The sequence below is a fragment of the Mobula hypostoma genome, chromosome 1 (assembly GCF_963921235.1).
Source record: "Mobula hypostoma chromosome 1, sMobHyp1.1, whole genome shotgun sequence".
Lineage (NCBI taxonomy): Eukaryota > Metazoa > Chordata > Chondrichthyes > Myliobatiformes > Myliobatidae > Mobula > Mobula hypostoma.
Window position 1 is genome coordinate 183,102,014 of NC_086097.1, and position 24,236 is coordinate 183,126,249.

Consider the following 24,236-nt stretch of genomic DNA (forward strand, 5'->3'; position numbering starts at 1 on the left):
ATGCTGCTACAAATCATCAGCAAGGCTCTGTGTTTAGGGAGGGCCTGGTTCACAAATTTGTTTGAGGGGTGGTGGGGAGCAATAAAAGTTATTGCGTGTTGAGCAGTGGATGTTGTCTCTGTAGACTTTAGTGAAGCATTTAACAAGATAAACTTGTCTAAAAGATTAAATCTCATGGGGTATTTATCCATAGGGTAATACAAGTGAGGAGCTGTTTTATTGCTTACTGTGAGGCCTAGCAGTGAATAAAAGGGCTGCAAGATATAGCAGAGCAGTCATTTTGAGAAGGGTTGTTCTGAGGTCAAAGTGCCACAGCTGAGGTCAGAACAGAGGATTTGGTGAATCATGGACTTTGGAGAAGAGAGCAAGCAGCAACAAGGTAAGATTTTTTAATTTGCTTTTCCTTTTCTTGATTCCACCAGTTCCTAGAGCAGCTTAGTTTTCTTGTTTTTGTTAACCTTACAGCATAGAAACAGGCCCATTGCTGGACTCATCCATGCTAAATGAGATGTCTAGCCACACAGATCCTATCCTCCTGCATTTGGCCCATGTCTCGCTGTACAAATGCATTTTAACCACAGTAATTTACCCTCCTCTACCACCTCCTCATTCAATATACCGACCACCATCTGTGATACCTTCCACCACTCCTAACGAAACGTCTACTCTTGGTCTCAAACTTCTGGCAAGTGAGCTTAAACAGTTCCCAGCTGTACTAGCAAACCTGTGCACAGTAATGCTGGAAGTAATCCAGTTCAGGTTCACCCCATCCAGTTGTATTGGTCCCACCTCCAGCAACCGTCCTAGTCATCCGGAAATGTAAAATCCTCCATCCTGCACCCATCTGAACTGCCCTCCTTTTTCCAATACTCACTAGCACGTGGCTCTGAAATAATCAGAGGATTATTACCCCAGAGAACATGTGCTTTTAAACTTCATCTGAGATCCCTGAGTTATGGTGCGTGACCTCGTGTTTCTTCTTACCCATATTGTTAGCAGCATTAGGGACCACTAGAACTTTACTGTCCCCTTTTACAATGGTGTTTCACCTTTTTCGTTGCTTGCTTTTGCAGTGCCTGTCTGAATGGGACATTTGACTGCAGTGATTCACACTGTGCAGAGCAAAGCTCCTGGTCCGTGTGGAGCCAATGTTCGAGGAGTTGTGGAGGAGGTCAGCGGATTCGCAGTCGCACATGTGGAAGGCCAGGCACATCTTGCAAGGGAGGAACTGTTCAGATGGCAGAGTGCAACCAGATGCCCTGTCAAGGTGAGGGGTTAGATTAGAAGCAGTGGCAGAGAATCACTGATGACCACCAGGGAAGGTAGTAGGCAAAGGCAGGTAGTGTAGGAGTACCCAATGCCCATCCAACTCGCAGATATGCAATATTGGGTACCACTGGGATAATGGTCTCTCAGTCTTTCACTGCATTCATTTATCATCTCACCCATTTATTGTGTTTCCATGTATATAGATCACCACACTGATCCTGAGGGAGAGCTTATCTTTCCCTAACTACTCCTTTGCTCTTAATATATTTTTTAAATTGCTTAAGATACTCATTTACTGTATCTTGTCTGCCAGGGATATTTCAAGGCTCCTCTTGGCCCTCCTTATTTCCTCCTCATGTGTATTACTACATCCCTTTTACTTCTCAAGTGACTCACTTGATCTCAACTGCCTTTTCCCGACTAGACCCTTAATATCCCTCATCAACCAAGGCGTCCTAATTGTGCCCACATTAACAGGCACTTTCTGACTCAATTCTAAAAGCCTCCAACTTGCCAGATATTCCTTTTCCTGCAAACAGCCTCTCCCAATCAATTTTTGTAAGTTCCTGTCTGATACAATTAAAGTTAATCTTCCCCCAGTTTAAGACTTCAACTAGAAGACCAGTTCTATCTTTTTTCATAACCATCTTGAAGCCAATAGAATTAATGCCACTGGCTGCAAAGTGCTCCCCACTAACACTTCAGCCTCATTTCCTAAGAGATCAAGTGTAGCCTTTTCTCTAATAAGATCATCTCCATATTGCTTCCATACAGTAATGGTCAACATTGTCTTAGAAGTCTCTTCAAATGATGCCGTATGAGTAGACTTTTGGAATATCCTTGGGATTCTCCTGAAAGCTTCCCAGCAATCTGCAAAGATTAAGGAGCAGATATATAAGCAAATTGATGTGGTTCACATATACTTCAGTTTTTTGCCGTCCTTCACCTCTTGTTCTTGATTAAGACCACAACATTTAACAGTGTATATAGAGATGCCAATCTGGGCTCAAAAGATCCTTTTACAAGAGTGTAGGGGTGCCACAGCATTGGTGGCTCTTGATTTTCTAGATCCACTTTTCCTTTTTGTGTCTCTCATTCTAGCTTCCTCCTATAAGTGAGCAGCACTTATTATGCAGGTTTGGGAACGGTATGCAGGGCTGTTGTCAGGATGGGACTAGGCTGACTAATAGGCATGGACTAAATGGGCCGCAGGGCCTGTTTCTGTGCTGTAGTGTTCTATTACTCTAAATGTTGAACTTGTTTCAAAATGTTTCTGGCAGCTCATTCTATATATACATCACCCTCTGTGTAAAGAGCTTTACCCCTCAAGTCTCTTTCAAACCTTCCACTTCTTACCTTAAATATATGCCCTCAAGTTTTTGATTTTCTTTCCTATAAAAAGGCTGTGAGCATTCACCCTATCTAATACCACTCATGATTTTATTCAGCTCTCGAAAGGCACCTGACTGTCTTCTATGCTCCAATTGTAGTTGCAGCATAACTTGACCAGCTGAGGGTTCTGATGAAGGGTTTCGGCCCCAAACGTCGACTGTTTACTCTTTTTCCATAGGTGCTGCCTGGCCTGCTGCATTCCTCCGGCATTTTGTGTGTGTTGCAGCCGATCTGACCTACTCTGCATGGTCTTTCACTCCAGGCAGGATTGACAATGACCTGAATATTCCATTTTCATGCTGTGACATATGATTCTGTGTAGGAATCTGGAATGGGAATCAGATTCAAAAGCCTGGCAGCATTCCATAGCTGACTTTATTCAGAGAAAGAAATGTGGACATCAAAGGGGGATAGTAAGTTTAGCATATGCCACAGTCTTAGTTTATGTTAGAACTGCCTGTTGCACTGAATGAACTATTGCTGCTAATGTTTCTAAAAACATATTTTGCCAATTAACTCCACAAATGTTAAAAGAACTGGAACAGACACTGTGGTCTGAATGACCTCCTATGTTGTGCCAATCTTTGTTTGTCCTACAATAATTTATGATGGCTTTGTTGTAGTAATGGTTTGCTTTTCATGTGCAATTTCCCAGGCTGTCCAGGGAACCAGGTCTTTAGCAGTTGTGCCAACATCTGTCCACGTACTTGCTCAGATCTTCGACCTGATGTGGAATGTCAGCAAGAGGACTGCAAAGCTGGTTGCCTGTGCCCACGTGGACAAGTGAGTTGAGTTGGCTCATCCTGTTACCTCCTAGACACGGGTCTAGTTCTGTCCCATATGGACTGATGAGAATTCCGAGGAATCCCTTACATTAATGGTAGGGAGATTTAAGGGTTCTAAGATCTGGATAGCCAGAGTCTGTTTAGGAGGAGACAGCACAACTTTGTGTGGAAAATTGTACTTTTTTCAGGAGGTAACAAAAAGGGTCATTGAGGGTGAGACAGTGTACGGCATCCATTTGGACCTTAACAAGGCCTTCAGCAGGGTCTCGTATGGTAGGCTGTTCTGGAATGTTAGGTCCCATGGAATTCACGAAGAGATAGTTTGGTGGATTCAGAATTGACCCAGAGGTAGGAAGCAGCGGGGGGTGGTTGAAGGTTGTTTCCCAGAATGGAAACCACTGACTAGTGGTGTGCCACAGCAGCCACTGTTAAGACCCTTATTATTTGTTATTTATGCACTTTGGGAGGACCAAGTGGGGTAGGACATCCATAGTGTACAGCAAACACCTTTTCTCTAGGGCGGTAATATGAGGGGTCATAATTTCAAGGTGATTGGAGGGAAGTATAGGGGGGAATGTCAGAGGTAGGTTTTTATTATACAGAATGGTGGGGGCGTGTAACGCACATTGATATAAGGGTTTAAGTGTAGCAGATATATTAGGGACATTTAAGAGACTCTGAGATAATCACATGGATGAAAGAAAAATTGAGGGCTATGTGGGAGCAAGAGTTTAGGTTGATCTTAAATCGGTTAAAAGGTCGGCACGACATTGTGGGCTGAAAGGTATGTTGTACAGAATAGAACAGTACTGTACTGTTCGAAATCTGTTCTTATAGAGGTGTACAAGATCATCAGGCTTCAGCAGAAGATTAATGTGCAGTGCCTTTTTCTCAGGTAGGGGAACTAAGAATTAGATGTCAGCGTTTATGGTGGTGCAGTGGATGGTGCATATTTGGAACGACTACCAAAGGAGGTGGTTGAGGCAGGCATAATAATAACATTTAAAAGACATTTAGATAAATACACTGATATGAGCATTTAGAGGGATAAGGGCCAAATACCGACGGATGGATGAGCTTAGTGGGTATCATGGGCAGCCAAAGGACCTGTTACCATGTTGTCTCAGTCTCTGACTCTATGATGAATGACTGAGGAGTCAGTGAGAAAGCTCTTTTGAACTGGTGACCATTTTTTTTTTAGTTTTAAAATTGCTATGGAAAAGGACCGAGCTGTCATGCAAGTTCATTCTAATTTGGGGCAAGGCAAATTTTGACAGCACTGGAAAGGAACTTGCAAAACTTGATTGGAGCAGGTTGTTTGCAGACAAAGTGATAACAAGGAAGTGAGTGATTTTTTAAAAGTGAGACAATGAGAGTTTAAGGTCTCCATGTTGCTATTAGACTGAAGAGCAAGGCTGACAGGAGTATTCTGACAAGAGTTATTGAGGAACTGACCAGGGAAAGGGAGGAGGCAGGGGTCAGGCAGGAGGCAGGCAGCAGGGATCAAGAAAATCCCTGGAAAGAGAATAGGTGATGTAAGTGTATACATAAAAAGAAAATCAGGAAGGCAAAAAAGGGTCAAGAGTTATCTTTGGCAGAGAAGATAAATGAGAATCCAAATAAGATTTTCTAATTAATATTAAGGAATAAACATAGAAAACATAGAAAATAGGTGCAGGATTAGGCCATTCGGCCCTTCGAGCCTGCACCGCCATTCAGTATGATCATGGCTGATCATCCAACTCAGAACCCTGTACCAGCCTTCCCTCCATACCCCCTGATCCCTTTAGCCACAAGGGCCATATCTAACTCCCTCTTAAATATAGCCAATGAACTGGCCTCAACTGTTTCCTGTGGCAGAGAATTCCACAGATTCACCACTCTCTGTGTGAAGAAGTTTTTCGTCATCTCGATCCTAAAAGGCTTCCCCTTTATCCTCAAACTGTGACCCCTCGTTCTGGACTTCCCCAACATCGGGAACAATCATCCTGCATCTAGCCTGTCCAATCCCTTTAGGATTTTATATGTTTCAATAAGATCCCCCCTCAATCTTCTAAATTTCAATGAGTATAAGCCTAGTCGATCCAGTCTTTCATCATATGAAAGTCCTGCCATCCCAGGAATCAATCTGGTGAACTTTCTTTGCACTCCCTCTATGGTAAGGATATCTTTCCTCAGATTAGGGGACCAAAACTGCACACAATACTCCAGATGTGGTCTCACCAAGGCCTTGTACAACTGCAGTAGTACCTCCCTGCTCCTGTACTTGAACCCTCTTGCTATAAATGCCAGCATACCATTCACCTTTTTCACCGCCTGCTGTATCTGCATGCCCACTTTCAATGACTGGTGTACAATGACACCCAGGTCTCGTTGTACCTCCCCTTTTCCTAATCGGCCACCATTCAAATAATAATCTGTTTTCCTGTTTTTGCCACCAAAGTGGATAACCTCATATTTATCCACATTAAATTGCATCTGCCATGAATTTGCCCACTCACCTAACCTATCCAAGTCACTCTGCATCCTCTTAGCATCCTCCTCACAGCTAACACTGCCGCCCAGCTTTGTGTCATCTGCAAACCTGGAGATGCTGCATTTAATTCCCTCATCTAAGTCATTAATATATATTGTAAACAACTGGGGTCCCAGCACTGAGCCTTGCGGTACCCCACTAGTCACTGCCTGCCATTCTGAAAAGGTCCCGTTTATTCCCACTCTTTGCTTCCTGTCAGCCAACCAATTCTCTATCCACATCAATACCTTACCCCCAATACCGTGTGCTTTAAGTTTGCACACTAATCTCCTGTGTGGGACCTTGTCAAAAGCCTTTTGAAAATCCAAATATACCACATCCACTGGTTCTCCCCATCCACTCTACTAGTTACATCCTCAAAAAATTCTATGAGATTCGTTAGACATGATTTTCCTTTCACAAATCCATGCTGACTTTGTCCTATGATTTCTCTGCTTTCCAAATGTGCTGTTATCACATCTTTGATAACCGACTTTAGCATTTTCCCCACCACCGATGTTAGGCTAACCGGTCTATAATTCCCCGGTTCCTCTCTCCCTCCTTTTTTAAAAAGTGGGGTTACATTAGCCACCCTTCAATCCTCAGGAACTAGTCCAGAATCTAAAGGGTTTTGAAAAATTATCACTAATGCATCCACTATTTCTTGGCCACTTCCTTAAGCACTCTGGGATGCAGACCATCTGGCCCTGGGGATTTATCTGCCTTTAATCCCTTCAATTTACCTAACACCACTTCCCTACTAACATGTATTTCCCTCAGTTCCTCCATCTCACTAGACCCTCTGTCCCCTACTATTTCCGGAAGATTATTTATGTCCTCCTTAGTGAAGACAGAACCAAAGTAGTTATTCAATTGGTCTGCCATGTCCTTGTTCCCCATAATCAATTCACCCGTTTCTGTCTGTAGGGGACCTACATTTGTCTTAACCGATCTTTTTCTTTTCACATATCTATAAAAGTTTTTACAGTCAGCTTTTATGTTCCCTGCCAGTTTTCTCTCATAATCTTTTTTCCCTTTCCTAATTAAGCCCTTTGTCCTCCTCTTCTGGACTCTGAATTTCTCCCAGTCCTCAGGTGAGCTGCTTTTTCTGGCTAATTTGTATGCTTCTTCTTTGGAATTGATACTATCCCTAATTTCCCTTGTCAGCCACGGGTGCACTACCTTCCCTGATTTATTCTTTTGCCAAACTGGGATGAACAATTGTTGTAGTTCATCCATGCGATCTTTAAATGCTTGCCATTGCATATCCACTGTCAACCCTTTAAGTATCATTTGCCAGTCTATCTTACCTAATTCACTTCTCATACCTTCAAAGTTACCCTTCTTTAAATTCAGAACCTTTGTTTCTGAATTAACTATGTCACTCTCCATTTTAATAAAGAATTTCACCATATTATGGTCACTCTTACCCAAGGGGCCTCTCACGACAAGATTGCTAATTAGCCCTTCCTCATTGCTCAATACCCAGTCTAGACTAGCCTGCTCTCTAGTTGGTTCCTCCACATGCTGGTTCAAAAAACCATCCCGCATACATTCCAAGAAATCCTCTTCCTCAGCACCCTTACCAATTTGGTTCACCCAATCTATATGTAGATTGAAGTCACCCATTATAACTGCTGTTCCTTTATTGCACACATTTCTAATTTCCTGTTTAATGCCATCCCCAACCTCACTACTACTGTTAGGTGGCCTGTACACAATTCCTACCAGCGTTTTCTGCCCCTTAGTGTTATGCAGCTCTACCCATATCAATTCCACATCCTCCCGGCTAATGTCCTTCCTTTCTATTGCGTTAATCTCCTCTCTAACCAGCAATGCTACCCCGCCTCCTTTTCTTTCATGTCTATCCCTCCTGAATGTTGAGCTCCCATCCTTGGTCACCCTGGAGCCATGTCTCTGTGATCCCAACTATATCATATTCATTAATAACAATCTGCACATTCAATTCATCCACCTTCTTACAAATGCTTCTTGCATTGACACACAGAGCCTTCAGGCTCGCTTTTACAACACTCTTAGCCCTTATACAATTATGTTGAAAAGTGGCCCTTTTTGATTTTTGCCCTGGATTTGCCGGCCTGCCACTTTTACTTTTCACCTTGTTACTTTTTGCTTCTACCCTCATTTTACACCCCTCTTGTAAGAGTAACTAGGAACAAATTAGAGGCCCTCAGAGACCACGGTGTACATCTATATGTGGAATCATGGGAGGTGGGTGAGATCCTCAGTAGATATTTCTCCTCTGTTGCTGTGGAGAAAGACAAGGGAACTCTGGAAATTTAATGGGGATGTCTTGAGAATAGTCCATTGACAGCAGAGGACATGCTGAGTATCTTAAAACATATGGATGAAGGGACTAATAGCATTGTGGCCAAGTCTGCAGATGATACTAATCCAGGTAGTGTCACAGAGGCAGAGTGTGTCCAGAAGGACTTAGAAAGTTTGGGAGAGTGGATGAAGAAGTGGCTGTGCAATTGCAGCTAGGGAAGTGTGGGGCATTGTATGTGGGAAGGAAGAATAAAAATGTAAACTATTTCCTCAATGGGGAGAATATTTTAAAATCATCGGTCCAAAGGGGCTTGGGAGTCCTTGGTCAAGCTTCCCTCAAGATTAACTTACAGGTTGAGTTGGTAGTAAGGAGGGCAAATGCAATGTTGAGAGGACTAGAATATAAAAGCAAGGGTGTACGGCTGAGGCATTATAAAGCATTGGTCAGACAGCGTCTGGAATATTGTCAGTAGTTTTCTAAGGAAGGTGGTGCTGTCCCTGGAGAAAGTCCAGATCAGGTTCACAAGAATGGTCCCTGGGCTTACGTTTGATGGGATTTCATTGAAGCTATAGGACAGCAAAAGGCCTAGATCAAATGCACATGGATAGATTATTTCCATTAGTAGGAGAGTCTTAGTTCCAAGGTCACAGACTCAAAATAAAGGGATATGTCTTTAAAACTGAGATGAATTATTTCTTCAGACAGAGGATGGTGAATCTGTGGAATTTGTTGCAACAGAGAGCTGAGGAGATCAAATTATTGAGTGTATTTAAGACACAAGTTGATAGGTTCCTGATTGGTTAAAGGGGTTAAGGACTATGGGAAAACAAAGAACAAATTAGAGAACTATCAATACTACAACGGTACTATAAAACTGTATTAGTTCCTAACAGTTATCAATAGATCCAGTGTATGCTGCTACGTTCTTTTGATTAACTGTAAATGAACAAAATCAGCAGACACCTAGTGTAGATAATGGACTGCCTTGATATAATTTTCGACAACTGCGTCCACTAAACCTTCATTTTCACCATAACATTCAAGATGATTAGAAACATGGGTAACCTACAGCACAATACAGGTCCTTCGGCCCACAATGCTGTGTCGAACATGGTTGTTGGTAGCTTCAATTTCTTTGTAGTTTCTAATTTGTTGAAGTAGTGATATCATTTCATTTTCACTCCCGGCCATTCCTGGAATCCCAAGCCTGAATACTTGAAACCGCAGTGAGCAAAATAGTTCTGAATTATCTTACTGCTTACTTTTTGCCAACTGTCACACATATTCGGGGAGAAGTCACTGCTTTTTGACCACAAGCATACAAAGCTGACACTATTTAAAAACTGCTTGTTCTAAGCACGGTGTAGTGCCTAACGGCCACACAAGTGCATGCATCTAATGCTAGGTTGAAACACTCCAGTAACAGCCTCCTGTCCTAATTAAATGCTTGGTGTGCCATATAAATGGGGGAATCCTAGCTATTTTCTCAATTTGTTTTTTTGTTTTTTTTTAAAAAAGTGTTGTCCCAAATAAGCAGATGCCCCAATTAACCAATGACTGGAATCCCCTGTATTGTGTTGAAGGTTTTCTATGTTTCTATACTTTGCTTTGCATTTAAAAAAATTGTTTCTATTAGATCTTGCTCCCTCACCTTAAACCTGTGCTATCTAGTTCCTGTTTTCTCAACCATGGGGAAAAAGACTGAGTGCATTCACCCTATCTATGCTCCCTGTCATGTTATACACTTTAATGAAATCACCTCTCAGTCTCCTATACACCAAGAAAAATCTCCTAACCCGTCCAACCCCTACCTATAACATGGTTCCTCAAGTTCTGAAAAGATCCTTGTAAATCTTTTCTGCACTATTTCCAGTTTAATAACATCTTTCCTGTATTAGGGTGACTGAAACTGAGCACCATATTCCAAGGGCAGCCTCACCAGCATCCTGCACAACCACACAGTGACCTTCCGACTTTTATACTCAATAACCTGACTGATGAAGCCCAGTGCACCAAAAGCTTTTTTCACCACTCTGCCCACCTGAGACTCCACTTTCAGGGAACCATATGCATGAATGCCAAGATCCATCTGGACCAATGGTATCGGGACTGTTTCAGCTCTTTGCCCAAAGTTATTCTCCAGATACATAGAATTCTTATTTGCATTTCTATATTAGCTTCAACTTTTCCTCTGACATCAATTATTGTTATTCAGCTCCTGCAGGATGGATTTTGTGTGTCTCTCGAAGATTGTCATTGTTCTGTACCGAGCTCACTAACGCCATGGTTTGGTAACGTTTCACACATCGATTACCCACCAGGAGCAGTGATCCATCATCGGTGCAGTGTGTGGTGAGTATGGCCAGAGACGTCACCTCAGCGAAAACAACCAGAACAGTTCTGACAAATCACAGTTTCCAGTTTAAGAGAACCTGCTCCACCCTATACCCGCTGCAGTTGCTGACCTTGTCTGGCTGAAAGAGAATGTCCTGGAGCTTTTGAAAGGTAGTAAGTTAGGTAAGTCGCTGGGACCAGATGAGATACTGTATACCCCGGGCTACTGTGGGAAGCAAGGGAGGAGATTGCTGAGCCTCTTGCAATGATCTTTGCATCATCAATAGGGACGGGAGAAGTACCAGAGGATTGGAAGGTTGCAAATGTTGTTCCCTTGTTCAAGAAAGGAAGTAGAGAATTATAGACCATAGAAACATAGAAAATAGGTGCAGGAGTAGGCCATTTGGCCCTTCGAGCCTGCACCGCCATTCAGTATGATCATGGCTGATCATCCAGCTCAGAACCCTGTACCAGCCTTCCCTCCATACCCCCTGATCCCTTTAGCCACAAGGGCCATGTCTAACTCCCTCTTAAATATAGCCAATGAGCTGGCCTCAACTGTTTCCTGTGGCAGAGAATTCCACAGATTCACCACTCTCTGTGTGAAGAAGTTTTTCCTCATCTCGGTCCTAAAAGGCACCCCCTTTATCCTCAAACTGTGACCAGTGAGTCTTACTTCAGTGATGGACAAGTTGTTGAAGATCCTGAGAGGCCAAATTTATGAGGATTTGGAGAGACATAATCAGATTAGGGTTGATCAGCATAGCTTTATTAAGGGCAGGCCATGACTTATGAACCTGATTGAATCCTTTGAGGAAGTAACAAAATACATTGATGATGGTAGGGCAGTGATGTAGTGTATATGGATTTCAGTAAGGCATTTGATAAGGTTCCCCATATGAAGCTCATTCAAAAAGTAATGAGACATGGGATCCAAGGAGACTTTACTTTGTGGATCTAGAATTGGCTTGACCACAGAAGGCAAAAGGTGGTTGTAAATGGGTCATATTCTGCATGGAGGTCGGTGACCAGTGGTGTGCCTCAGGGATCTGTTCTGGGACCCGTCCTCTTTGTGATTTTTATAAATGACCTGGATGAGGACGTAGAAGGGTGGGTTAGTAAGTTTGCTGATGATACAAAAGTTGGGGGTGTTGTGGATAGTTTGGAGGGTTGTCAGAGGTTACTGGGATATCGATAGGATGCAAAACTGGGCTGAGAAGTGGCAGATGGAGTTCAACCCAGATAAGAGTGAAGTAGTTCATTTTGGTAGGTCAAATTTGAAGATGGAATATAATACTAATGGTAAGATTCTTGGCAGTATGGAGGATCAGTGAGATCTTGGGGTCCATGTCCATAGGACACTCAAAGCTGCACAGGTTGACAGTGTTGTTAAGAAGACGTATGGTGTGTTGACCTTTATCAATCGTGGGATTGAGTTCAAGAGCCATGAGGTAATGTTACAGCTATATATTAGACCCCACTTGGAGTACTGTGTTCTGTTCTGGTCACCTCATTACAGGAAGGATCTGGATGCTATAGAGAGAATGCAGAGAAGATTTGCCAGGATGTTGCTTGGATTGGGGAGCATGCCAAACGAGAATAGGTTGATTGAACTTGGCCTTTTCTCTTTGGAGTGACAGAGGATGCAAGGTGACCAGATGGAAGTGTATAAGTGATAAGAGGCATTGAATGTGTGGATAGCCAGATGCTTTTTTCCAGGGCTGAAATGGCTAACATGAGGGGGCATAGTTTTAAGGTGCTTGGAAGTACAAAGGGGATGTCAGAGGTAAGTTTTTCCACACAGAGTAATGGGTGCGTGGAATACACTATCAATGAAGATGGTAGAGGCGGATACAATAGGGTCTTTTAAGAGACTCTTAGATAGGTACATGGAGCTTAGTAAATTAGAGAGCTGTGTAGTAGGGAAATTCTAGGCAGCTTCTAGAGTAGGTTATATGGTCAGCGCAACATTGTGGGCCAAAGGGCCTGTAATGTGCTGTAGATTTCTATGTATTCTATCCCGCCGTGCTGATTTAGCAATATGGTGTTGGTGAAACATGGTGATATGTAGCAGACAGCTTACAAAACTTCGAAATAAACTTCTAAACTATTCTTGCTGCAATCTGGAGCCTGTAATTTCCCTTTTGAGCTGTCTTAACAAACTAGCAATTTTATGATCTTCTAAAGAACGTGGCGAAATTAACTCTCAAGCATGCAGGTCTGGCACCTCTAAGTGGATGAAGGTACATCACTGTGGCTGAAAGAGGAGGAGGAGTGAGGACTTCAAGCCAGACTTAAATACCGGGGTATGAAACTTCCTGTACCCAGTATCTTTGAAAGCAGTTCTTGAAAGTGAGCACCTATGGACTCACCTTCAAGGACTCTTCATTTGACGTTCTTGATATTTATTAATTATTATTATCATTTCTTCCTTTTTGTACTTGCAGTTTGTTGTATTTTGACCTCTGGTAAAACACCCAAGTTGGTGCAGTCTTTCATTAATTCTGTTACAGTTATGATTCAATTGTGGAATTATTGAGTATGCCCGCAAGAAAATGAATCTCAGGGTTACATGTGACAATATGTATGTACTTTGATAATAAATTTACTTTGAAATGTACAGTCACTGGAGAACAAGATTGAAGACCCAGGGGTAAAACTACTGTATTGGAGGGAAATAAGGAATTGCTGCTCCTATGATTCACGGAGACATGGCTCACTCCAGAGACACTGAGTACATTGGTAAGACCCAAGGGATTCTCAATACACTGAATGACCAGAGTTCTTTCTTGGAGAAGGGAAAAGGTAGGGTCAGTGTTTCATGATAAGCTCTTAGTGACACTTGGATGTAACAGTCTTGTTGGACTTGCTCTGACCTGGAACATCTAATGATTAAGTGCAGAAAGTTCGACTTACCAAGAGAGTTCTCCACTGTGATCCTAACTGCAGTTTATATACCACGAAAGGCTGGTGTTAAGTAGGAACTTAAGGTACTGAATGCTGTCTTCACCAATGCAAAAAAGAAACAGCCTGCACTGATGCCTTTCAAATCATTGTCAGGGACTTCAGTCAGACTTGTTTGAAGAAATCTCTGCCCAGTTATCATCAACATATCACCTGCAGTACCAGGGGTCTCAACACACTCAACTTCTATACTGCGGTTAGGAATGTCTACCGTTCCTTGCCTAGACTGCATTTTGAGAAATCTGATCACTTGGCTGTCCTCCTTCCTGCATTCAGGCAGAAGCTAAAGAGCAAGGATCCGGAGATGAGGACAACAAAGGGGTGGCCGCAGGAGGCAGAGATCGCTCTGAGTTTGTGGACTGGGCTGAGTCCAAGGACTTGTCAGAGGCTCTGAATGAATACACCACGGTTGTCACAGACTTAATAAAAACAGCCGTAGACAAGTGTGTCTTCACAAAGCCATTCAGAGTCTTCCCCAAACAGAAGCCATGGATGAACCATGAGATCCACAATATGCTGACGACTATATCAGTAGCATTCAGGTCTGGCGATCAGTTAAAATACAAAAGGTCCAGGTATGATCTCGGATTGAGGTACCGTCATGAACTCCCACAGCCCTTGATGATCCTGTGATTTCTGTCTCTGAGGTGGATGTGAGAGCATCCTTCAAAGGGGTGAATCCATGGAAAATATCCGGCTCTGACAGGATACCTGGCTGAGTATTAAAGACCTGTGCTGATCAACTGGCTGGAATGGTTACTAATATCTTTAACCTCTTGCTTTGGCAGTGAGGTACCCACCTGCTTCAATTATTACCAGTGTCTGAGAAGAAGGTAGTAATCTGCATCAATGTCTATTGTGCAGTAGCATTTCCTGGACTTCCACTGTGATGAAATGCTTTCAGAGGTGGGTGATGAAACATATTATCTCCTGACTTGAATCTGGCCCAATTTGCCTACTATCGCAATAGGTGCGTTTTTTTTTTTGGCTCTTCGCTCAACCCTGGAACATCTAGACAACAAAGATATACACATCAGGATGCTCATCATTGACCACAGCTCAGCATTCAGTACCATCATCCCCTCAAAACTAATCAATAAGCTTCAAGACCTATCCCTCAATACCTCCTTGTACAACTGGATCCTCAATTCCCTCATTTTCAGATGCCCGTCAGTTTGGATTGGCGACAACATCTCCTCCACAACCTCCATCGTCACAGGTGCACCAGGGACTGTGTGCTTAGCCCCTTGCTCTACTCGTTTTGTACTAATGACCATGAGGCTGAGTGCAGCTCCAATGCTGTATGCAAGTTTGCTGGTGACACCATTGTCGTTGGCTCAATCAAAGGTGGTGACAAATCAGCATAGACGAGGGAGACTGAAAATCTGGCTGAGTGGTACCTCGACAACCATCTCTCACTCAGTGACAGCAAGGCCAAGGAGATCATTAGGCAACCAGAGGTCCATGAGCCAGTCGTCATTGGGGGATAGAGGTGGAGAGTGTTTCCAACTTTACTTTCCTCAGTGTTATCATTTCAGACGATCTGTCCTGGGTCCACATGTAAGTGCCAAGTATGAAGAAAGCTTGGCAACATCTCTACTTTCTTAGAAGTTTGTGAAGATTCAGCATGTCAACTGAAGCTTTGCCAAACTTCTACAGAGGTGTGGTGTGTGGAGTTCATCATGGTCTGGTATGGAAGCATCATTGCCCTTGAATGGAAAAGCCTATAAAAATTAACAGATACTGCTGAGTTCATCATTGTAAAGCCCTCCCCATCATTGAATACATCTACACAGAGCGCTGTTACAAGAAAGAAGCATCCATCACCCAGTACCCCCACCGTCCAGTCTCCTCACTACTACCATCGGGAAGAAGATACAGAACCCTCAGGACCAACACCACCAGGTTCAGAAACAGTTATTACCCCTCAATCATCAGGCTCTTGAACCAGAGGGGATAACTTCACTCAACTGCACTCGTCCCATCACTGAACTGTTCCCACAATCTATAGACTCACTTTCAAGGACTTTTCATCTCATATTCTCAATATTTATTACTTATTTATTATACATTTTTTTCTTTTTGTATTTGCACAGTTTGTCGTCTTTTGCACATTGGTTGTTTGTCCGTTTTATTGTGTTTCTTGTATTTATTGTGAATGCCCACTAGAAAATGAATCTCTGGATTGTATATGGTGATATACATGTATTTTGATAATAAATTTACATTGAACTTTGAATTAAGGAGGCAATATTGTCAATACTGGATTGTCCCCAGATGCGTTAGGTGCATCCAGGAGAATTTCCAGCGATGGGACCATATTCAACATTGTATTGGGAAATGAATCTAACCTAGTGACTGAAGCTTCAGTGTGAGACTGGCTTGGGAGCAGTAAGCACAACTCCACAAGTTTTCAGATAGTTATGGATAAGGGTGTTTTGAAGCAAGGTTTCAACCAGAAACATTGAAAATTCCTGTGCTTCACAGATGCTGAGTTCCCCTGGCAGATTGTCTGTTGTTCCAGATTTAGTATCTTCATTCTCTTGTGGCTCTATGGATACAGAAAAGCTAGACCTCAGGGAAAAATGCTAAATCAGGGGAAGAATATTTCACTGTCTAGGTGGTTATCCTAGATTACAATTGGATAAAGACAGGATGCAGAACTGGGTTGAGAAGTGGCAGATGGAGTTCAATATGGAACAGTCTGAAGTAATACACTTTGCTGGCAGAGTACAAGGTTGATGATTCTTGGCAGCGTGGAAGACCAGAATGATGTTGGGGTCCAAGTCCATAAATCTTTCAAAGTTCCTGCACATGTTGATAAGGTGGTTAAGAAAGTGTATGATGTGTTGGTCTTCATCATTTGGAAGACTGAGTTCAAGTAATGTTACAGCTCTATAAACCCTGGTTAGACTACACTAGGAGTACCGTGTTTTTAGTACTAGAGTATAAGATACTAATCTTAGTATTAGAGTATTACTGAAATCTAACACCAGATCTGGCCACCTCATTACAGAAATGATGTGAAAGCTTTAGCAAGGGTGCAGAGGAGATTTACTAGGATGCTGTCTGGATTAGAGAACATGTGTTACGAAGAAAGGTTGAGCAAGCTCGGGCTTTTCTCTTTGGAGTGAAGGGCAATGAGAAGTGACTTGATGGAGGTGTATTGATGGAGCCATATAGACAAAATGGGCAACTGGCACATTTTACTCAGAGTAGCAATCGCCAACACTCGAGGACATCTACTGAAGGTGAGAGGAGGAAAGTTTAGGGGAGATTTCTGAGGTAGGATTTTTTTTTATATACATAGAGTGATGAGAGTCTGGAATGCACAGCTGGGAATTGTAGTAGAGACTGATATAATAGAGGTATTTAAGAGACTCTTGGACAGGCACACAGATGTAAGAAAAATGCAGGGTTATAAGGCTGTGTAGAAGAGAAACGTTAAATTGATTGTGAAGTAGGCTTATATATAGTTGGCACAACAGTTTGCAAACATCCCACCTCTCCCGGAAGTTCTGGGAGTCTCCCGCAAATTAATAGTGGCTCCCTGATGCCCGCAAATTATATACAATGTCCTGGAAATCAACTTTTTTGAGAGCGAGAGAGAGAAAGCAAGAGAAAGCGAGAGAGCAAGTTCCAAAAAAAAATATAAAACGTATGTCACCCCAGACTACACTAAAGTGTACCCCTACCTAATAGGGGTCAAAAATAATGACAGTGTTGCTCGCTGCACTGTTTGCAACAGTGACTTTTCTATTGCCCATGGTGGGTTAAAATGTAAAAGACATGTTGAAGCGAGTTTAACAAGTATCATTCATTCATTAGCATAGCTAACGTTATTTAAACTAGTTGACTAGCTGCTAAGGAGCTACTCTATTGCAGACATCCCACCTCTCCCGGAAGTCCTGGGAGTCTCCAGCAAATTGATGGTGCTACCTCCCTGAAATTAGTTTTTGCAGGGTGGGATGTCTGAGTTTGTGCTGAAGCACCAATGCTGTATTGTTCCATGTTCTGTGTTCTTGACAGGAACTCGGGAGAATGGATTGGGAGTGGCTGTTATCGACAAGTCCATATCTAATATATCAGTGCAAACAACAGGAATTCTGCAGATGCTGGAAATTCAAGCAACACACATAAAAGTTGCTGGTGAACGCAGCAGGCCTGACGAAGGGTCTTGGCCTGAAACGTCGACTGCACCTCTTCCTAGAGATGCTGCCTGGCCTGCTGCGTTCACCAGCAACTTTTATGTGTGTTGCTCTAATATATCAGAGTCTTTTAAAGGCAAGCTGGTCAAAATTCCAGACTAACATGTTACTGTGAGGAATTCAGGCAAGGATAGCAAGGTTTGGGAACTTGGATGATGAGAGATGTAAATTTTTTTTAGAAAAAGGAATTTTATGTAAGATTTAGGAAACTGAAATTAGACAAGGCCCTTACAGAATATAAAGAAACTGGAAAAACCTAAAAAGCAAATCAGGAGGGCTAAAGAGGGTGACGAAATGTCCTTGCAAAGTAGGATTAAGGAGAATCCCAAGGCCTTTTATGCATACATTAGAAACAAGAGTGTAACTAAGGAAAGAGCAGGACCACTGAAGGACAAGGGAGGAAATCCACGTCTGGAGCAAGAGGAAGTTGGTGAGATATTAATCGAGTACAACACATTGGTATTTACCAAGGAGGATATAGGGATAGTGAGATAGCATATGCAGTTCTGTCATCCCATGACAGAGGATGTGGTGGTTTTGGAGAAGGTGCAGAAGAAATTTACTGAGATATTACCTGGATTAGAGAGTATTAGCTATAAGAGGATGGACAAACTTGGATTATTTTCTGAAGCATCAAAGACAGAGGGGTGACTTAATAGAAGTATGTAAAATTATTAGGGATAAAGGCAGAGTAGACAGTCTTTTTCCTGGTGGAAATGTCAGATACTGGCAGGAGACACAAGAGACGGCAGATACTGGAATCTGAAGCAAAAACAAAAGCTGCTGGAGAAACTCAGCAAGTCAGGCAGAATCTGTAATGGGAGAACGATAACTGATGTGTTACTAAGCTGTGAGCTCCTGCCTAACTCCCTATACATCCATTCTCGCCTCTATCAGGTTATACATCATAGAGCTGATGGTTGACTCTTTAACTGTCTCCCGGGATTAGCACATGAATCATGAAAAACAATTTACCCTAAGAGAACACTGGAGAAGCTTCATGCCATGGACAATTGTGAGGCTTCGAGTCTGTAACCAACTTTAGTGAATGATAGAGAAGCCGTACCAATATTGGAAATTAGATTGATAAGGAAGGAAAGGAGAGGGAAGGGGGAGCAGTGTGGTAGAACTAACTGGGATTATACATATTGACAAAGTGTTTGTCAACACAGGTTGATTGGTCAAATCCCCATGTATTTGTTCTGATTTTGCTTTTTTTAATTTAATTTTTAAAGTAACAGTTCTAATGAGATGAGGAGGAATTTCTTTAGCTGGGGAGTGGTGAATCCATTGAATTCATTGCCACAGGCGGCTGTGGAAGCCAAGTCTTTACATATATTAAAGGCAGAGGTTGATAAGATACTTGAATAATCAAGGCATGAAGGGATATGGGGAGAAGGCAGGAACTGGGACTGAGGGGAAAAATGGATCAGCTGTGATGAAATGGCAGAGCAGACTCAATGGACCAAGTGGTCTAATTCTGCTCCTATACAGGATCTTATGGTAATTCAGAAGTTCTCTGAAACTATAATTAAATGAAAAATTGTAGAAATTTACTATTTGACAATGAAAATCAAACTGCTGTGGTAACTCAGCAGGACAGGCAGTGTGCAGTTAAATGGATAGATGATGTTTTGGTTTGAGACTCTGCATCAGGACGGAAAGCATAAAAGGGAGATGGACAGTAGAGAGGTGTGAGGGAAGGGTGAGGCAGAGGCCTGTAGGTGATTGGTGGAACTAGGTGAGGAGGGGATATTGGGCTGATGCAGACAGTTGAGGGAGGGTGGGGTAGTGGTCATAGTGTAGTGTCATACAAAGAAGACACTTCAGCCCAACTTGTCCATGCTGTCCAAAACGCCCCATCTGAGCTAGTCGCAGGCAGTGGATTGAGAAATGGCAAATTCAGCTAAGAGTGAGGGGTTGCATTTGGGAAGACAAACCAGGTCCCTGGGGATTGTTGCAGAACAGAGGAGCCTAGGGTCACGAGTGCATGGTTCCCTGAGAGTGGAGTCACAGATAACAGAGGGGCCTACGGTTACGAGGCATGGTTTCCTGAGAGTGGAGTCACAGATAAACTGGGTAGTGAAGGGGTTTTCAGCATGCTGGCCTTCGTCAGCCAGGACATTGTATTTAGAAGTTGGGTTGTTATGTTGCAGCTATAAAGGATGTTAGTGTGGCCACATTTGGAATATGGTGTTATTCTGATAATAGAAAGATGCTACTAAGCCAGTAAGAGTGCCAGAAGAGGGGTGGTCTTATAGAGGTGTATAAAATTGAGGACATAGTCAAGTCACTTTTTATTGTCATTTCAACCATAGAGGGTGCTGGTGCAAAATCTTTCCAGGGTTGGCGAATCAGGAATTAGAAGGCATAAGTTTAAGGTGAGAGGGGATAGATTTCGCAGGAGCCTGAGGGGCAACTTTTTCACCCAGAGACTGGTCAGTGTGTGGAATGAGTTGCCAGAGGAATTGGTTGAGGCAGGTCCGTTAACAATATTCAAGAGGTACATTTATAGCGTAAGTTTAGAGGAGTATGGGCCAAGCTGAGATGGGGATTGTTAGCTTGGACAAATTGAGCTGAAGGGCCTATTTCCATTCTGTTTGACTATGACCCTATGAAATCTGGTGATGAGGCTATGGTGGTGGATGCAGGGGAAGTTTCAGAGAAATCTGGGTGGATCAGCAGAAAGAGAAAGAAACATGGGGGGAGAATTCAGAGTTCATACCATTGGGTTTAGATATGCAGACAGGATATGAGTTGTTATCTTCATTTTATTATTTGAGAATTTTTTTTTTTTTTACAGTGTATGTCGAAAAGGAGTTTTCCATTGTTCTGATTCAGACTGTAAAGGTAAGGATGAGCTTGTAGGAGATTTGACATAAAAAATGATTAAAATGCAGTTCAGCTTCCCCTATTGGCCTTATGTATCTTGTGCCTTGCCCATTTATGTGAAGACCCCTGTCCTTAGTAAGCCCTCCAACATGGAGACCTCAACTTCAGGTACTCCCACCCTGGATACCCCATTCTCATTAAACTACCAATTCCACACCATGTTGTTCTATTTTCAGCAGTTCAGAGGGATTTTTATTTCTAGCTTTATTTTATTGGAGCTGAGATAAGGCTATGATGCAGAATTTAGAATGCTTTATTCCAAAATGACTCGCTTATTTTCTTGGGATTTATTGGCTGTGATATCATATTATTGTGAATTGTACATCCCTCAGAGTGCCCCGAGGGTGAGGTTTGGAATGGAGGGCTCATGGACCCTCAGTCCTGTGAGCGGTCGTGCCGTGACGTTCATTCAATGAACGTGACCAGTTGCAGTTCGGCTGGAGAAGACTGTGTGTGTGAAGCAGGGAGATACAGAAACACCTCGGGTTACTGCGTGACTGCAGCTTACTGTGAGTGCATCGCTGGTGATGTCATCTACCCGGTGAGTGCCTAAAGATCAGGACCCCTTCCCAGGCTACACCCATTCATGGAAACTAGTGCATGAAACATTTGTAACAAAGCAGAAAAGCAAGTGAGACAATTGGAGATAAGAGTTTGATCTGATAGACATTTGAGAAGCGTGGTTGCATGGTAACTAAGAACGGAATTTAAATATTTCACGGTATTTGGTGGCTCTTCTTAGAAACACCCAAAAGAAATAAGTTATGAACAGATGTTGTTTCAAGAATGTCTTGCGCAGTTGTAGCAAAGCTTCATTTTGCACTCCATCCTATTTCAATACCCCATCCAGCAGCAGTTTCTTACAGACTGTGTTAAGGAATTGGAACTGGAGCTGGATGAACTCCAGGATCGTGCTGGAGGCTGATAGGTTGACAAGCGATACAGGAAAGTCGTAGTGCAGGACGCAGGTGACTGGGTGGCCATCAAGAAGGTAAAAGGGGATAGAAAGCCAATTCAGAGTACCCCTGTGGGCATTCCCCTCAAAAGCAGGTTTACTGCTTTGGGTACTGTTGGGGATATAACCTAGCAGAAGAAAGCCACAGCTTCCTGGCACTGCGTCTGGCTCTGTAGCCCAGAAGGGAAGGGAGAGGAGAAGCAGTGAACTATAATGATAGGGGATTCCATTTGTTAGGGAACAGACAGGAGGTTCTGTGGACAAGAACAAGATTCCGGGATCATATGTGGGTCCCAGAATCAGGGACATCTTGGACTGAGTCCATAGCATTCTTAAGGAAGAGGGTGAGCTACCAGAGGTTGTGGTCTATGTGGGTACCAATGATATGGGTAGGAAGGGTGATGAGGTCCTGCAAAATGAGTTCAGAGAGTTAGGTGCTAAATTAAAGAAAGATATCTCCAGGGTTGTGATCTCAGGATCCCTACCCATGTCACGTGTTAGTGAGGCCAGAAATAGGAAGATAATATAGTTTAACATTTGGCTAAGGAGATGGTGCAGGAGGGAGGGCTTCAGATTTCAAAGTACATTTACCAAAGTATGTACAGTGGCATGCAAAAGTTTGGGCACGCCTAGTCAAAATTTCTGTTACTGTGAATAGCTAAGCGAGTAAAAGATTAACTTTATGCCTTTTGGAAATCAGTTCAAGATGACACATTTCTTTAATATTTTAAGCAAGATTACTTCTTGATTTCCATCTTTTACAGTTTCAAAATAACAAAATAGGAAAAGGGCCCGAAGCAAAAGTTTGGGCATCCTGCATGGCAGTACTTAGTAACACCCCCTTTGGCAAGTATCACAGCTTGTAAACGCTTTCTGTAGCCAGCTAAGAGTCTTTCAATTCTTGTTTGGGGGATTTTCACCCATTCTTCCTTGCAAAAGGCTTCTAGTTCTGTGAGATTCTTGGGCTGTCATGCATGCAGTGCTCTTCTGAGGTCTACCCACACATTCTAGATTATGTTTAGGTCAGGGGACTGCAAGGGCCATGGCAAAACCTTCAGCTTGTGCCTCTTGAGGTAGTCCATTGTGGATTTTGAGGTGTGTTTAGGATCATTATCCTGTTGTAGAAGCCATCCTCTTTTCATCTTCGGCTTTTTTACAGACGGTGTGATGTTTACTTCCAGAATTTGCTGGTGTTTAATTAAATTCATTCTTCCCTCTACCAGTAAATGTTCCCTGTGCCACTAGCTGCAACACAAGCCCAAAACATGATCGATCCACCCCCGTGCTTAACAGTTGGAGAGGGGTTCTTTTCATGAAATTCGGCACCCTTCTTTGTCCAAACATACCTTTGCCCATTGCGGACAAAAAGTTCTATTCAAAAGGTTCAAAAGAATATTGAAACAAGCCTGATGCATTTTGGAAACAAGTCCTGTGGACTGATGAAGTTAAAATAGAACTTTTTGGCCACAATGAGCAAAGGTATGTTTGGACAAAAAAGGGTGCAGAGTTTCATGAAAAAAACCCCTCTCCAACTGTTAAGTACGGGGGTGGATCGATCCTGCTTTGGGCTTGTGTAGCGGGCGCGGGGAATTTTTACTGGTAGAGGGAAGAATGAATTTAATTAAACACCAGCAAATTCTGGAAGCAAACATCACACCGTCTGTAAAAAAGCTGAAGATGAAAAGAGGATGGCTTCTACAACAGGATAATGATCCTAAACACACCTCAAAATCCACAATGGACTACCTCAAAATCCATAATGGACTACCTCAAGAGGCACAAGCTGAAGGTTTTGCCATGGCCCTCACAGTCCCCTGACCGTCCCCTGACCTAAACATAATCTAGAATCTGTGGATAGACCTCAAAAGAGCACTGCATGCATGACAGCCCAAGAATCTCACAGAACTGGAACCCTTTTACAAGGAAGAATGGGTGAAAATCCCCCAAACAAGAATTGAAAGACTCTTAGCTGGCTACAAAAAGTGTTTACAAGCTGTGATACTTGCCAAAGGGGGTGTTACTAAGTACTGCCATGCAGGGTACCCAAACTTTGGCTTCGGGCCCTTTTCCTTTTTTGTTATTTTGAAACTGTAAAAGATAGAAATCAAATTTTCTTGCTTAAAGTATTTAAGTAATGTGTCATCATTAACTTCATGCTTTTTGGAAGTCAGTTTATCTTTTACTCGCTTAGCTATTCACAGTAACAAATTTTGACCAGGGGTGCCCAAACTTTTGCATGCCACTGTATACTATATACAACCTTGATGTTCATCTTACAGGCAGCCACAAAACAAAGAAGCCCAATAGAACCCATTAAAAAAGAAGAGTGTCAAACACCCAATGTGCAAAAAAAGAACAAATCATGCAAACAATAAACATTAACCACATAACATTTGGAACTAAAGTTCACGGAAGTGAGTTCAGTCACAAAGCCAGCCATCACTGCAGCAGGTCCGGGAGCCTGTTAGTTGCAGGCCACAACTTCAGTTCAGTGCAGAGGAGTAAATCTCACTGAGCAGCGAGCTCAACACTGGTCCCGATCCCCTGACTTTAGTTCTGAATATTATTTGCCTACTTCCATTGTTTGCTCAATTTCCTTTATCTCTGCACATTGGTTGTTTGACAGTCTTTT

The 24,236-nt window shown here is 42.7% G+C and overlaps 1 protein-coding gene across 1 annotated transcript in view; it reads left to right on the top strand.

The window, feature by feature from the left end:
* The window catches only part of sspo (SCO-spondin), a 334,645-nt gene that overhangs the window by 286,314 nt on the left and 24,095 nt on the right, over positions 1 to 24,236 (top strand). The window contains exons 96-100 of the mRNA XM_063050934.1: positions 1,074 to 1,267; positions 3,317 to 3,444; positions 10,467 to 10,603; positions 20,561 to 20,607; positions 20,982 to 21,190. Of these exons, the coding sequence (XP_062907004.1) occupies positions 1,074 to 1,267; positions 3,317 to 3,444; positions 10,467 to 10,603; positions 20,561 to 20,607; positions 20,982 to 21,190 (715 nt within the window). The remainder of the gene's footprint in view (positions 1 to 1,073; positions 1,268 to 3,316; positions 3,445 to 10,466; positions 10,604 to 20,560; positions 20,608 to 20,981; positions 21,191 to 24,236) is intronic.